The sequence below is a fragment of the Diceros bicornis genome, chromosome X, assembly GCF_020826845.1.
Source record: "Diceros bicornis minor isolate mBicDic1 chromosome X, mDicBic1.mat.cur, whole genome shotgun sequence".
NCBI classification, from domain to species: domain Eukaryota; kingdom Metazoa; phylum Chordata; class Mammalia; order Perissodactyla; family Rhinocerotidae; genus Diceros; species Diceros bicornis.
In genome coordinates this window covers 133257243-133274461 of record NC_080781.1, presented here as the reverse complement: position 1 = coordinate 133274461, position 17219 = coordinate 133257243, and the positions used below count along the sequence as shown (strand labels likewise).

The 17219-nt window shown below is 40.9% G+C and overlaps 1 protein-coding gene across 4 annotated transcripts in view; it reads right to left on the bottom strand.

Annotated features, from left to right (window-relative positions):
- AFF2 (ALF transcription elongation factor 2) overlaps positions 1 to 17219 on the bottom strand; it is a 470917-nt gene that overhangs the window by 91576 nt on the left and 362122 nt on the right. For all 4 annotated transcript variants that reach the window (XM_058534870.1, XM_058534867.1, XM_058534866.1 and 1 more), the window contains one exon: positions 13459 to 13555. In XM_058534870.1, coding sequence (XP_058390853.1) covers positions 13459 to 13555 — 97 coding nt within the window. The remainder of the gene's footprint in view (positions 1 to 13458; positions 13556 to 17219) is intronic.

Sequence of the window (17219 nt, the reverse complement as noted above, 5' to 3'; positions counted from 1 at the left end):
GCTAGAAATCCAAAAACCTGAGTTCCACTCCCAGCTTTGCCACTTACCATCAGCAAGACATTAGCAAGGCGGTTAACACCTCTGAGCCACAGCTTCCTCATTTTAAAAATGAAGATAGTCATTCCTGCCCTGTCTACATCAAGAGTGGTTGTGAGTAGCCAACATCCATGACAGTGCTCTAGAGACCATAGCGTGCTATGCAAATGCAGTGCATCTTGATTGTGACTGCTGTTCACACAGGCATTGGTGTATAAATTTTTACAGCCAGAGAGTTTATGGGCTTACTGACTAGTGACCAGGTTCCAGACCTATGCAGTTATTCCAACGAGGATTATAGGAGCACTCTGTTCCTCTCTCCATATCAGGAGTAGTTCTGGAGTGAATAGAATGCTTCTGTCTGGGAAGTCCTACTTGAGGGAGAGTAGGAAGAGAGGAAGAGTCCTTCCTACTGGAAGAAGACTTTGATGTGTTTAGATCTTGACAGGCCTAGCCCAGCAGGAGAGAGGGCCCTATACCGTCACACAGGCCTCTGCCCTGAACCTTCTTAGGGGTTGTTGATGGTAGAGAGGTCAGGGCACCTGAGGTGCTGTAGGGGCACAAGTGCATGTACATACACTCAAATCTCTCTCTGTCTCTCTCTCTCTCTCTGTCTCTCTCTCTCTCTCTCTCCACAAGAAAGCCTGGGAAATATCCTTCTTCTCCAGGTGACTCCTCCATTAGCAGTCCTGCCTCTCACACCTCACTCCATCAGGAGGGCTCTTCGCTTTTTCGCTAACATTTGACCCTGAGGTTGGGAAGCCCTGAGGATGCTACCCTAGGTGAGCCTCCTCCATGATACGTATCTGGAGAAATTATATGCCCAGGGAGAAGGCACTTTTGTCATTCAAGGAGTGTTTATGAGCTGATTCTTCTCTCGTTACCAGCTTTGTACTATTTGTGGTATCCCGCTAAGCAGCAAATTTATTTGCTCAGGAGGAATGATGTGGCTAAGGACATACTCATAGTTGCTTACTCATTAAATCCATCTTCCTAAAAATAAGAAGGAGCTTGTCTTTCTGTTATGTAGAGAATCCTTCTGCTATACTGAAGCTGAAGTGACTTAGGGACCATACTCAATTACATGAACCATGAAACGTAAAGCTATCATGAAAAAATAGAAAGAAGGAAAGAAAGAAAGAAGGAAAGAACGTGGTTGTCTATTGAGTCCCAACCTCCATGGCATACATTGCCTCATATTTCTTGAGGGAGAAAATGCACATATGAGGCACTTAGGAAACTTGCTAGTCATCTTCTATAAAATGATCGAACTTCTTTAAAATTCTTTGGTAAGGTAATTCTGGCCCAGTGATTACATATCATTAACTGTTATCCTAGTCCAATAGACACGTGTAATATATTTATAAAAAAATTTTAGAGAATCTTTTTGGGCTTTTAAGAAGCATGGCCTGAACAGTTATATCCAGACTTATGACACTACCTGCCCCCCGCTCCGAGATTTACAGAAAACAAAACTCAATGCAATATGTTTCCTGTTCGTTGAGACTGTCAAAGTGAGCCCTCAGATGGCCTAGAGATATCGTAGCAGTGGACTCATTTTACAAGGCTACATATTCAGGTACTGCTTTCTTCTTTAATCAATAATAATGCTGTCGGTCAAGCACAGAATGTGATTCTGTTAGCATTGCTCTATACGGCTTTTACATTTCCTGCTTAGATGTTTTTTCCTGGCACTATACTAGCAGATACACTCAAGCTGGGCATACAGAATACACTTCTTGATAAAAAATGAAAAGTCAATCCTTCAGATAATTTCAAATAACTGGGATATTAGGCACTATCAAAACAAGACAGAAGAACAATCGATTGCATTGGTTCTGTGTTTCTATGTTTTACCTTTTTTTTTACTTTTCACGGCACTATTCTATGAGATGCAGCCATACCTTAACCTAGCGGCATGTATTGGTAAATTGCATCGATTGCCTAAGTTCAGAAGAGAAACTCTTCTATTAACAAATGAACTCCTCATTAGGGTATTCAGATGGTCTAAAATCAATACCTACAGAATTGGTTAAATCAATTAAAGAGACATATACTGAGAGCATTTGCCCAAATATAGAAATGAATTGCTTAATTACAGCATTTAAATAGATTTCACTGGAACAAGTAAAACAGTAAGAGGCTATATTATATTCTGTAGGCTGGGGTTTCAGCTGGCAGCACGCATGCACAGCCAGGATTGCAGATTAAGAGGAGAAAATGTCTCTCAGCATTTTGCAACACCTGGATGCCTGCCTGAATTTCTGACTTTACATCCAGGGACTGCAATCTTTAGGAAAACACTACCCACTATATTTAACCTTTTGGATGGGTGCTCTGAAGGAAATGTGGAAATACTCTGTATTTGAACCTTGAACTTGTAGAAAGCAAAAACATGTTCCCTATACATAGAGTATTGGGCTTCTCCCATTTTAATTTAATTCATTGTTTTCTACGCATATATGAAGTAGGCCTGTGCTAGACATAACAGGGGCAGGAATAGAAGTTTGACAGGCAGAGATTGGAGGAAATTTGTTCCAGGTGGAGGGAACTGTGTGTTGCAGCTAACAGTCACTTAATAAACATTGGGTAGATAAACGCATTGGGGATGACTGTGGAATCTGAGAGGCCTGAACACTGCTCTGTGCATGAAAGAGTACCTGAGGGTCTCAAGTTCTGTGCAGAGGATAAAAGAGGCTCCCAGAGGAAAAGCTGAGCTCCAGGACCACATGCATCTGGATCCGTCCTGCAACTGCACATGAGGCTCATAGTCACACCCAAAGAGGAGGGAGTCCAGAGCACTGGCAGGGTAAATTTCCCACCCTGCTTTCTGGCAGAAGGCTGTGCTTTCCTCATTCTTCCTGCAGCTATGGCCTAGCTTGATCCTTATTACCTCGTACCTGGACAATGGCCACTACCTCTTCACTGGTCCACTGGTCTCCCTCTTCTTACACCATTTTATGCTCCACTTTGATAATGCCACTCTTCCTCAGAACCCTTCATGCCTTCCCATTGCTCACTGAACTACTTATTAACTTTACCCACTCTGCTGTTAAAGACCCTGCCCATGCCAGTTGAACATCGACCTCATAGCAGGTCCTACTTGTCCCTGCATGTGTATTTCACTAACATGGCAACCAGTAGGAGTTTTTCAAGTGTCTGGCCCAAAGATGATGTGATAACAGGATTCAGAAGTGCATGCATCCCGTTAAGGCTTGCTCCCTTCAAGGTTTCTATTTTGCTGGATAGAAAACCCTTTAGCAAGATCCATTTGTCAACCGACAATTTTGTTTATAACTAAAGTTTTGGTATATTGTAACTTAATGAAAAATGCACTGTCTTTGGTGAAGAAGCATGTTTCAATCACAAGAGTCATATGTTGACACTAATCATTCTCTAAGTGGAGTAAATATGGAAACACCAGGTAGAGCATCTCAGCATTGGCTTGAGTTATTTATTCTCTCCATTAGAAGGGCCAATGTAAATGGCACTCAATTAATCTGTACCCCTGGGGTTTGTGGATTTGAAAATTCAATTTTCTTTCCCCCAGCCACTCTAAGCCCTCTTGCCCCTGATGCTAGGGGGCACTCCTCACAAAATGACATGAGTCCTTTGATAGGAGATAATCAATACATAATAGAGGCTCTCTCCCTACCATGTGTAACCAGGAAAATGGGAAGAGTATTCTTAGTGAATAGTAGGTACTCAATGATATAAGTATTCCAAAACCCACAGGGGACTGAATATTGATGATGCATCTTTAGCATTAGTAAACTAGTGTGTTCAGGCTTTCTGTCCCTTTAGAGCACGTTCTACTCTGGGTGAGGATGCTACATCCATCTTTAGCCATATAGCTGTATTAGAAAACCCAGCAGTCTTCCAACTGTGTTTCTCCTTTACTCTCACACTGCTGCCACACTCACAACACCTGATGTGTGGGCTTTTTCCCAGGCCAGCAATTCTGTGACACCAGATGAGTGTCCTACAATTTAACTCAATTCGGACACTATCTACCTGGAGATAGTGTAAGATCCCACAGGTTAAGGGCTCAGTCCCACAAGACTGCCTCCTCCTCCTCTTGAGATGCCAATCGCAAGTCCAAGTTGTCACATGTGCTTCTGATCAATCAGCTATAAGTCACAGATTCGCATGGCCCCCTCTTTGGGTTCAATTAATTTGCTATAGCAGCTCACAGAACTCAGGAAAACAGTTACTTATGTTTCCCAGTTTATTAAAGGATATGATAAAGGATACGGATGAACAGCCAGATGAAGAGATACATGGGGTGAGGTCTGGGATGGTCCCAAGCATAAGAGCTCCTGTCCCCAGGGAGTCGGGGTGCATCACCCTCCCAGTACATGGATGTTTTCCCCAGCCTGGAAGCTCTCCAAACCACATACTATTGGGATTTTATGGAGGCTTCTTCATAGAGGCATGATTAACTCCATTTCCAGCCCCTCTCCCCTCTTTAGAGAAGTTGGTAGGGGGAGGAACGGAGCTGAAAGTTCCAAGCTTCTAATTCTGGCTAGGTCTTTCTGGTGACGAGCCCCAATCCAGGAGCCCATCCAGACTCGCCTCATTAGAACAAAAGATGCTCCTATCACCCAGGAACTTCCAAGAGATTTAGTACCCTGTGTCAGGAACAAGGGTCAAAAACCAAATATTAGAACAAAAATGCTCCTGGTGCTCTTATTAGCAAGAAAATTACAAGGGACTTAGGAGCTTTGTGCCAGGAATCGGGGGCAGAGACCAATATCTATATTTTCTATTATCTCTCAATACCAACTGACTTCTCCATGCCTCAGCGTCCTTAGTGGCAAAGTTAGGCAGCTAGAGCAAAGATCTCCATGGTCATTTTAAGGTTTGCTATTCTATATTTTAATAAATAAACAAATATTTCAGCGTATTTATATATAGATATGATTCAGGGCTAAATATGAAAACTGAATCCACTTCCATTAGCCTGAAACAAGACTTATTAGCAAGTTTACAAATGTTTATATCTAATGTTCCAAAGACTCCTGTAAGACTCTGTGAAATACGGGTTATTTCATACATTTTGGAAAGGTCTGCTGCTTTTATCTGCCCATCCACTTGAAGTTTGAATGGTTAATCGTGGATTGGTAGCTAATCTCAAATTTGGACACTTCTTCCATGTACTGACAATGCTTATGCTCTTTGCTCTTGCTAAATAAATAGAAAAAAATAAATATAACTAAGAATAGGTCAGACTCTGTTTTTCATTCAGGACCAGGTCCTGGGTGTTTGCAGCCTTCCTGGTAGCTTTTCCAGCAGATGGCGGATATTTGAGGGACAGAGTAAAGCATTCCTGGGCCCTAAACCAAGCCTCAGTAAATTTTTCAAAGCCAGCATACAAATTTCAAAATCTTACATTTTCAGTTTGGCAAAGTGTTTTATTACACAGCTTTTACTGGAGATGTTCCTATTACTCTAGTATGTGCTAGAACCCTAATTAAACTCAAGACTTGGAAACTTGTAATAAACTTCAGTACACGTGGTACATTGCCCAGCGTTTGTTAGCTAACGACTCTAAGACAGAACCTCCAGGCTCCAATTATGGATTTTGGACCCAAATTGGGGTGAATAAGGAGCCTAAGGAAAAGAACATGTTTGGCCCAAACAAGGAGTGAGCGAGAGTGGAGAGAGGACCAATGCTGTCTAGCTACTTCCTCCAGCCCAGGGGCGGTAGAAGGGCAGCATGGTGACGCCTCTGCCTCCCAGCACGTCAATTCAAATCAACTTAGTGATCCCCAGCTTCCGAGAGGTGTCTGCTGCTCCCCCTTCCACCCTCTTTATATAGCCAGATACGTGCCATGGGCTTCTTGTGGTCAAAAGGCTGTGGTCATCCCTGTCCTACATGAGAGTTATCTATTCTGAAATAACAGATCATACTCATTTCTGTTTCTTTTCGGATCTTGGGACAAGCAGCACACCCTCACCAGTATCTGATTTAAGGTTATTGTGAGAAAAGTGTTAAGCTAAGCAAAATAGCCATTGGCTTTGCAATTGAAATGCTCATAGATGGATATTTCACAAATTGTAGTGGACATTAGCCAGTATCTGGTCATCAGCTGTGATGAGCACAACATATAAAAACGTTGTGCTGCTCTGTATCTCTATGTGCTCAAAGCATTTTATTGAGATTACAATAAAAGGCAATCTATGGAGATTACAAGTTAAAATATTTAGCACTAAAAGTAGAAGACCTAATTACAATGAAAAGATTCAGCACGCAGGTTTCTAAACAGTCACAGACTTGCCTGGAGCATATTAAAAATCACATCATACAAGCCCTAAGCAGTTTCTTATTAATCTAGTCTCTATGCTAATAGAGCCAAATGGGAAACACAGTCTTGGGAATATGAAGGCCAATGTTATTCTATTAACCTTATATGTTATCCTATTTACTTTCCTGTCTTTAATGAATAAATTAAAATGTCCTCTCATTCTCTAATTGCTGAATTCTTAGGGTATTACAACGTACGGATTTTATTCAGCTACATTCTGTAGCCTTAACAGCCCAAACTCGATATTTTGTGGGGGATTTCAATGAAAGGCAATGATAGATACATTGTTTACATTAAAAGACTCTATCAAAGTTATTTTGCACCTGGTTTCATCCTAATCCATCTGCTGTTTCTATAGCTCTGACAGGCTGACCTCTCTTGCAGAGAAAGCTTGGGGAGGTAACAACTTATCCAGCATGATGAGAGAAAACTGTGGCTAAAAAATAGGAACAATTACAGCAGAGAAGTGTGTCTGTTGTCACAACGAATGCATTCACTGCAGCACATCGACTTCAGAAGAGCCAGCTGACAGCAGGAGTAAACTTTATTGCATCTTTTTCATTAACAAACTTTAAACATAAAAGTGGGCTTGAATTTAACTTGGCTAGTAAGTTTTGAAAGTTCAATAGGCATTACAGGTAGAAGGAACACATCCCAAAGCTGCTAGAACGTTCAGATTTTCTGCTACCATGGAATTCATCTCATCTGCAATTATCGAATAACAACCTAGCTAGTGAGCTGGCCCGACAGTAACAACAAAAACAAACAAACAAAATTGGATTAAATATAAAACTAAAGTCAAGAACTTGGATTAAAAGCACGCTGCTTTGTGTATGAGGTAATTAGCGATATTCAGACAAAAAATAAAATTGTCAAGTGGAGAGGAAGAGCTAAGAAGACAATATTTTTCTGTAAATGTTAACATGTTTGAGGTGCAGCTCTGCTACTAGCATCTAGTTGAGAAGTCCACACACCCCCAGTAACACACTTTGAATTAACTGCACATTTCTAAGGGTACCAGGGCGATCCTTAGGCAGAAAAGGAAAGAAGACTGGATTAAATAAAATTGGGTACATCAGAGCTACTTACAATACTGCATCCAGACACAACTCATTGGAATGCCTTTGTGCTCAAAGCAAATTCAAATTGTTCAGTTCTGTTTTTAAAGCACCGACAGCACTGCAAAATTTATCTAGAGTCCTTTAGCTGAGCCTGATCACTAATTAAACATTTCCAATCATAGTATCCATTTTCTGAACTTCTAACTGGGCTAAATGAAGTCATCTAAAGTTTCAGTCTAATTCACATTAATAACAAGATTGTATTAATATTAAAATGCCTTAAAGGTGGTTTCTAACAATACCTATTTCTTTTGTAGCCTTTATACTTCGAAAGTCTGCTGCTTTTGATGCCAATCTGAGATGATATGGGCCTGGGAGAGCCATGCACAGGTCTCACCTGTGTTCAGAACCCAGGCATCACAGACCATCCAGCCGCCAGAGCACAATAACAGACTACATGCTTAGAGTTGTGTACATCAAACATCACGATATAATTCAAGGAAACACTAAGCAGATGTTTACCTGGTTCTATGAATATGTGTTGGAGGGAGCTCTGGAGTTTGGCCACCACACGTTCTAGAAGCCTTTGGAATAGGGCAAATTGTGGATAGCTTAAAACTTTAAAGACAGAAATTTTAATAATCCTGTCAATACAATTTCTTTGTTAAAAAAAACATTTGGGACTGATTAGGCTGCTTATATTGAAAGAGAAGCACAAGGTCTATATCTTTAGATCTTTTATTGAACTGCAAGCACAGCATCAATAACTGCTTCTCAACTGTAAATGGAAATCAATTCCAGGTTTAACCCCTCATTTTCAGGGGTTCTTTTAATCCCGAGAAACATAAGAAGAAATATTTGACCGAAAGGAAAACTGAAGGGTCAGCGCTATGAGATGAGAGCATTTAGAGAGCCCCATACCTACACACTCCCAAGAGGCCTCTCCTACTGGAGCAGGCTACTCTCTAGCCAAACTCCAGTGGACTCATCCCAGCATCACTGCCTGCCCTGGACGAATGGCTTTAAAATGGCAATTCAATAAGTGTTGTATGGGGAAGGCCAGGGTTGGCTTTTATATCTGTGATGCCAAGTGCAGTCAGCTGGCTAATCGACATCATGAAGCCCCTACATCCCAACCATGTTATTACCATCCAACTTAAAAAAAAGAATATATTGCAATGTGTATGTTTATGCAGACACAAAGTACAAAACACTGCATCCGATTCAAACACTGCTCTGAAAAATTCCAGTGTCCAATGTCAACTTCAAATGATCGTTTCCCATTCAGGGGGAGCTCCTGAGAGAAAACCAAGATGAGTACAGCTGTTCTCCAGGGCAGAGTGAGAGCTAGGAAAGGGAAAGTAAGAACTGCAATTAAAAAGGATGACTCAACCCTCCATCCACGTCAGTCCTTTGAAGAAAAACTCTCTTTTAGAGACATGTAATTTTCCTGGAGGACTTGGTACAGTGTCATTGGCAACCTGGACTTTCTTCCTGGAATGTCTGGTTTAAAACTTGTCAGGGCTCAAAGGGGAAGAAAGGTCATTCATATCCAATGGATGCCTTTGGGAGGCAGTTAGGACATTGAATCCAGTTGCTAGCAGATCCCTATGGACATCAAGGCAAAAATGAAGGGCAATATCTATTTACCAATGGATCCAAAGGAAGACGGTTCCAGTTAATGTTTAAAAGGGCCATAAGGAAGAATAACCACCTATTTGTGTAGTGCTGGTGGTTTTCAAAGCATTTTCTTATGCATGTTCTTCATTTGATTTTCACGATACTCCTAGGAGTTAGACACGACTGGTTTATCCTAGTTTATTGGTGAGAGATCTGAGACTTAGAGACGTTAGGTGACTTGCCCAATGTCATGCAGCTAGCATGTGATAGAGCTGGGATTGAAGCCCAGGCTTCTCTATTCCAAAAACCATGCTCTTAATGACTACACTTACAATTCCTCACGGCCAGGCACACACAGCTAAGTAAGACATGTTAGGACAACACAGAATCTTTTCATTCAAGTTTGCCACATACTGGCTGTGTTCCAGGTAGTTAATTCAGCAGCTCTCTTTAGCATCCCATTTCTTACGAGAAAAGGGAAAGTAATGTATCTAGCATCTCAAAGACTATGAGACATTTCAGATTGTTAGTAGTAGTAGTAGTGATGATGATGATGATGATGATCATGGAAAGTGGTGAGGACTTACTATGTGCCAACCATAGTCTCAAATGATTTTGCCTGTATTCATTCACTTAATCACTGAATCCTCACTGTGACCCAATGAAGTGGGTGCTACTGTTACCTCCGTTTTATAGACACTTAGGAATTTAGCCCAAGGTCGCCAAGCAAGTGGCAGAGCCAGGATACAAACCTGTTTGACTACACACCTATGCTCTCGCTCACTCTCCTATACTGTGCCAGCACTCCCTCACCACCTTACAAGACAGCATGGACATATCCACTTCCCAAATAGTCACAACCAAGGAAGCAAAATGCAAAGGGGGATGTAGAGAGAAAGCGCAAACTTTTAACAAATATTTTCAGGGTACAATCACTTTTGCTTTTTCATTGAAACCATGTGCAAATGTGATTGTGTATCTCTGACTTCAAAGAGTCACTAGAAGGTAAGATCTTTCATTAAAGATGTTTTCTTATAACCCTTAGTCTCTGTGGCCAGCCATTTGGTATCTTTAATTTGTATATTATAATTCGCCCATTGTGGCCACACGCACCATTTTGCCATTTGCAGGAATAATACTTTGCATTCAAACACATCTTAATTGTTCTACTAGTGTTTGTGCACAGCACCTGCTCAGCAAGGCTAATCCTGCTGTGGAAGGCACCAGTGGTGGGGCAGGGAAAGGGGAGGTTGTCCTGATTATGAGAGACTGGTGACTGAAATGTCAAATTAGAAACTGACACTACTTGATCCTGTTTTACATTTTCATACAAGCATTTGAAATGCATTCTCTTGGGATAAGGTCTTAGGAGCTTTTTGGATAAGACTGGTGTGTATTCACTAAACTTGGACAATTTAGGTCTCCTTAGGTGAGTCCAGGTGCAATGATTATGGATGAGATGGTTTGAGGATGTCTCCAGAAAGCTAATAGCTTTTTTATTGGACTATGTCTGCATGAATATAGCCACTGGGTTCTAGGAAAGTTTCTAAGTAAATGTCGGCTCAAACCAATGGTGTGGTCTGGCCCTTGGACAACAATGCATTTGTTTGTATGTGTTACCCCCAATCATCCTGCCACAACTAGAATTATTTTGCAATTCTGTAGCTCAGACAGAAGACCGAAACTTATCTCTAAGGTTTGCTGCAAGGTTCGAATGAGACAGAGCACCTAACTTAATGTCTGGCACAGAGCAAGGGTGGCTCCATAAATGGGAGCTCTCAGCACTCCTCCTGATATTGCTGCAGGTATGACAGTCCCAATTATAAGATGAGGGAATAGTACCACATTATTTATGTGGCACTATATTATATCACCTGTAAAGAAAGTAACTTTGGCAGTTCCTCATTAAGTTAAGCATGGAATTACTATATGACTCAACAATTCTACTCTTAGGTATATACCTAAAAGAATTGAAAACAGGTGTTCAAACAAAAACTTATACGTAAATGTTCACAGCAGCACTGTTCACAATAGCCAAAAGGGGGAAACAACCAAAATGTCCATCAACTGATGAACGGATAAACAGAAAGTAGTAAATCTATACAAAGGAATATAATTTAGCCATAAAAAAGGAATGAAGTACTACATCCCAAAGTGACAACGTGACTGAACCTAGAAAGCATTATGGTAAGTGAAAGAAGCCAGACACAAAGGTCACATATTGTATGATTCCATTTATATGAAATAGGAAAATCCATAGAGACAGAAAGTAGATTAGTTGTTGTCAGGGGTTGAGAGGGAGGGGGAAATGGGGAGTAACTGCTTAATGGGTCTGAGGTTTCCTTTTGGGATGATGAAAATGTTCTGGAACTGGTGATGAATACACAACCTTGTGAAAGTAATAAATGCCACTGAATTATACACTTTAAAATGGTGAATTTTATGTTACATGAATTTACCACAATAAGAAAAAGAAAGTGATTTCAATCCATGCACCTTTGAAAAAGAATGTTGGGCCTCATAGAGCCAGAGCTCACCAAACATTGCTGCCATGGTCACCTCTGCTATTGCACAAGCATTCTCTCTTGTTCTTTAGCCTTCCAGCCTTTTAACTAGTCCTCAAACTCTATAAGGAAAGTTCATTTGCAAATCTTTATAAGCTTGCACCCACTTCTTGCTTCCTGGACCCAGCTAGAGAGAATAAGTTGTCATTCTGCCTTACCTTAGGTCTCCCAGTTCAACCTCCCCTTCAAATGAGAAGGTTCATGGAGGAAGGCGTGCCAGTCTAAGGGCAGCATGCCATGGAAAGCTTCCCACTCGCCAACCAGGATTATCCGAGGGTCTCAGCACTTACACAGAGTCACCACATACATCCTAAATACCCAGATAATTTTGGCCAGCAGAGCCGATGCCACTTCTTCAGGCAAATACAGAAAATAACAACTTGAGAAGCTAAAAAGCAGATTGCTTTTATGTAATCACATAGAGAGGGAGTCAATGTGCAAAATCTACTTTCGTTTATTGTTGATTACTGCTTTAAATATTTCCATTAAAAAGTAATGTTGCATCTGTCAAAATCAATGATCAAGAATTTTTTTAAAATTTTATTTACCAATACAATGGTGTATTAAATACAGAAAGCAGGAATGGCAGACACTGGAATCTAAGCGTGCATTTCACATTTGCTCTGAAGCCCAGGACTCAAGTAGGAGAGGGACTGCTTGCATTCAGTAAATGTACAGCAAGCCTCTGGGAGACAACTGTGCTTGTTCTTGATAAAGCACCAAAGTTGCAAAGATACTATATTTACATATTATCAAAAACGCAAGCAGAAAAAAGTAGAGAAAGTAAAGTAGAGAATAGCATTGGCCACATAACATTGAAGATGTATTCCATTTTAAAATTATACTGAATGGTAGGAGTTCTTGCGCTTGTGCTGAGAAAGGAGTAGGTGAGCCTTGAGAGTTTTTCCTAAGCTTTTCTTTGCGGGCTCCTCACAAAATACTTAGTGAATGTGGATTTCCGTATTTGTTAACTACTTTGAAATACCAGTGCATGAGCTTTCCTTAAAATAGTCTGGTTCCAGTTTTATAACTTAGCAGACTTCACCATAGAAAGAACTTGCTCAGGTATTGGCTTTAAACAAAGGCAATCCTTCTGTGTTTCTTATTTGAGGTTATAAGCACCTGCAGAAGGACCCCACATGTGGGACAGTTCCCTGTCACAGAGAAAATACACAAGCATCCTTGACACCATACACTACATTGCCGTTCTGCTGATTCATGAATGATACTTGACCTTTTCAAATCAAGGAGTCCAGACTAATTAGAAACGCTGAAAACACACATTCCTGTCATCTAATTTGGTGGAAAGTACTGCAAATACTTATAATGCAGAATGAAAGAAGACAGGGCAGCAGTAAGTTTTTGACAAATGCTTTTTGCCTGCAGGTTCATGTAAGCTGCAAGCTGCTGGGTACTGGTGCTCAGCTGAGTTCTGAAGTGGTGCACCTGGGAAAGGTGAATGGAGCAGTCACATTTATACCCTAATTAATTAATGAATGTGGGTTTAAAACCTCACCCTGGAGTCACTAAAGGAAAGTTACACCTCAGCCAAGACAATACTTAGTTCAAGAGAGAGAAAGACAATCTCTATTGCTTATTGATGACCAGTATGTGTGTTTGGCAAGGAGGAAGTGAAGGGAGGGGGTGAAAGCAGTTTTCAAGAGTTCAGCATCCCCTACTATAGCTTTAATGAGAGTGTGAGCTGATTCAACCTATTCCGGAACACTATGACTGTCTATGACTATGCTTCTTTCCCTCTCTCCAATGCCCAGAGATGAAGCAGAGGGTAGGCTTGTGGATGGCAAAACCATTCTAGTTCCTTTAGCTCCCTCCCTTTAGGTCCCAAACCAAGACCTAAGCTGCTCCTACCTGGTAGAGCTCAGTGGCAGTGCACTGAGTGGTCAAGGTCTTCACAGGCTCAAGGTCATCTTCATCACTGCTCAGCTTCAGGTCATCCTCAAGCATCCTACAAAAAAGGCCGAGTGGCATTTGTGTTAGAAAGTATCTTTTCTAAATCATCCTCAGATACATCTTGCAACAAGGATAAAATATTGGAGCTACAATCTGACAGCTGCAATGCTGTCAAAGGTGCAGAGGGAACCAAGATTCTTTCAGCTAATTAGATATTTGAGCTCTTATATTTATGTCATACTCTGCACACATCTTCCCTCTCTACCTTCCCCTAAATCAAGGGGAAAAAAGGACTATTTCAGCATCTCCAGAGATGACTGGAGTCTATATATTTTTACTACTGGAAGCGTAATAAATGTGCTGATCAATCACTGTGGAGGTGGGATGTGGCATTGAATCTCTACAGGAAAAGATGCTCCGAGTCTCCCAGGAAAGAATAGAGGCATGACAACAGCCCCTAGCTCTAGAGGCTGTTGTTGAAGCCTGCTGGGGCTCTCGGGATGACAGAGGCAAAAGGCTCAGTGAACTTCCACCGCCTTTCAGTGTCCTCTGCATTGTGGCAGCTTGGTGGCCACAAAATAGCTGGGCAAGAAATGGCTAGTCATTAACCTTTTGATATATGACCAATCCCTTCCTGTAAAACTTGATCCAACAGATGTAAGCCCATTTCTCTCCTAAGGCAAGGTACCTGAAAAATATGAGTGGTCTGAATTTTGGTGATGAACTAGCACTTTCAAAATTGTTTATGGAGAACACGGAGCCTTTTGTTTCTACAGGGATATTAATTCCAGTGCCACCAGCTCTATCTCCAGATCTGAGCTACAGCAGGAAGAGTGACTTATTATCTCAAAATTCCAGTTACACAGCCTTCAAAGACTAATTGGTGTTTATATTTTTGTTTATTAAATTCAGCTTTAAATCTCATCCCCAGGCTTCAACTGGGGGCAGTCCCAGCCTGTCTGGACTGATTACCATTTTCCGAGTATGTTTTGCTCTTTCTCGCTTCCAGACTCAGCATCAGGCTCAGCTCCCTGGCTAGAATTCCCTTCTTCAACTCTGACAACCCTGTTTTTCCTCCATAGCTCAGTCAGATCCTACCTCCTCCACAAAAGCTTTTGAGAAAGAACCCCCATCTCAGAAAGAACACCTATTCCCTCTGCGCCACCCCAGCTCCGGCTGGATCACAGCACTGCTTTCCCCTGAGTGTCTCCTCCACCAGGCCCTAGTTTCCATGTGGGCAGGGGTTGCAACTTATTCACCTCCACAATCTTTACAGCATCTTCCCAGAAATGATACAATCCACCACCTTCATTTTGCAGACAAGGAAAGAAAGGTTCGGAGAATCCAAGTGCTTTGCTCAAGGTCACATAGCTAGTTGGTGCTAGAGCCAATCCTAAAACTGCCATCTCCTGATTGCCACCTGTGTGTTTTTTCCAGAAGGGAAGCTGGAAAGCAAAAGGCAGCTTCTAATTTGATAAATACAGGAATGTATTATTTTAGAGATTATGTTCAAATGTTAGAAAGAGATTCAGGTCAGAGTGGGTATCCAATAACTCTCCAAAGAAAGCACAGCTCCTCCACTTTCACGCTCAGCCACATACGGCCAGGATGTGTTCACTGAGGTCTGAAAACCGAAGACTGACATAAAGGATGATTGGTGGGAAGGACAACTGTTAGAGTTGGTTTCAGATAAACCAAATTTGCAGGATTTATGACTGTCCTTCGAGAGACTAATGGATGTTTTGAAGATCTCAGAGAAGGAGACAAAATGTATCTTGGCATTTCTTCTGCAGTTGCAGGCTTATGACTCTGAACAAATAATTCTTTACAACACATTGTGGTAAGTGAAGACTGTATCATTCTCATAAGCTGTAGAATTCAAATATTTAAAAACTACCTACGCTGGTCATAAAGGGCTTCATTTTCCTGGGTGTGCGCGTGTGTTTGTGTGTGTGTGTGTATCTCAATACAGGTAGCCAATGTCTATGTGTTAATTTACATCTAAGTGTTCAGCAAAATAAATGATTCCTACCATTTAGACGATCAATTTCTGTGTCAGAGAAGGTGCTAAGTATTTGACCAGCAGCATGTAATTTGGACCCAATGAAGGAAATTCTATTATTAGCCCCATTTTCCAGATGGAAACACTGACGCTTAGAGAGGTCATGGAACTTGCTCATGATCACACAGCTAGGAAATCATGGAGGCAAACATGGAACTCAGACCATCTCCAGCCAGACTTGAGAGTATATAATGTTTTGCTAGAGGATGTAACTTACAAAGGATCAGGTGTATTAAATAAAATCAACAGCAACAACAACAAAAAAACACAAAACAAAACAAAACACATTGACATGGAGTCAAGATATTTGGATTCAGCTGCTGGCTAATCAAAAACTGATATCTTGAGTGAGTCATTTACTGTCTCTGAGCCTAATCTGTGTCCCTCATCTGTAAAATGGGATAATAATTAAACTGTTGCACAGGAAGATAGTGGTGGTGAGCATAACATGAGCTAATGCATTTGAATTGCTTTATGAAAGCAGATAATCAATGCAGGGCATCATGATTAGTTTGGAAATATGTCATCTCAGTTAGAAATAATGTATATCATTAATACTATCAACAAGTAATCAGAAGCAAAGTCTTCATGAGCCTTTGTTTTTTTTCATTTTATTTGCCAAGTAATCTGAAGGTAAGTCATGGTGAGTCAGGAAATGTCTCATGGCATCTCAAAGCTGGATCTAGAATAGGCTCGTGGTCTTCAGGCTATTCGCCTTCAAGTAGAACTAGCCCATCCAGAGCCAGAGCATGGAGAACCGAGCTCAGCAGTGATTTTACTCTCCAATCATCTCTATGTGATTTTAACATGGAAATGAAAGGCCCTCCCATGTACAGTTCTGGAAATGGACAGCCAATCTGCATAGCGATTGACATTAAACACCATGCAACAAGCTTGGTATGGATTTTGTTGTTAATAAAGGACAATTTGATCGGTATATTCAAGTCTCAGTAAACACAAGTTAAGGAAGTTACTAGGAAGGCAAACTACCATTAGTTATCTCTGGAGTTGTTAGGGATTCATTTCATCCTGCTCCTTCCCTGACCTATTAAGCTTTATTATTGAATATACATGTACTTGTTTGCATTTCCCTCCACAGCTAATGCTGAACATTACTCTAGGGAAAGCATAGGATTATGAAAGATTTTGGATTTAATTATTATAGCAGCACCATTCACACCCATTGCAGTTAAGGTAGTCTCAGCAGAAAAAATGGTAATCTCCTTTCATGAGGTTATAATTCCATAGACAAATTCATCACACACTTGGTATCCCAAATGTGAAAAAACCATGCTCATATAAATGTATGCCTGAGTGTGTGAGATCTTAAAGAACAACAAAGTGTTCTTTCACTTTTCAATTAGATGAAAACAGAACAAAGTAGACTTCCTTAGTGACTTCAGCTGTTTGTTCAGGATCTAGTAGTTCACAATGTCTGCCTTTGTGCGAAAACTCTCTGTTTTTATTTTTACTATGACTTATAATTTCTACAGTATTAAGAAGCAAAATAGTCCATAAAACTGTGTCAACAAAACCAAGTCCTTGCTCTGAAGAGAGGATCCTATAAAAGCTCAAAAAATGAAATTTGGGGCAGATGAGATAGAACGAACAAAAAGAAGTCTGAGGAGGCATTGGAGAAGGAAGGGAGAGTTGCACC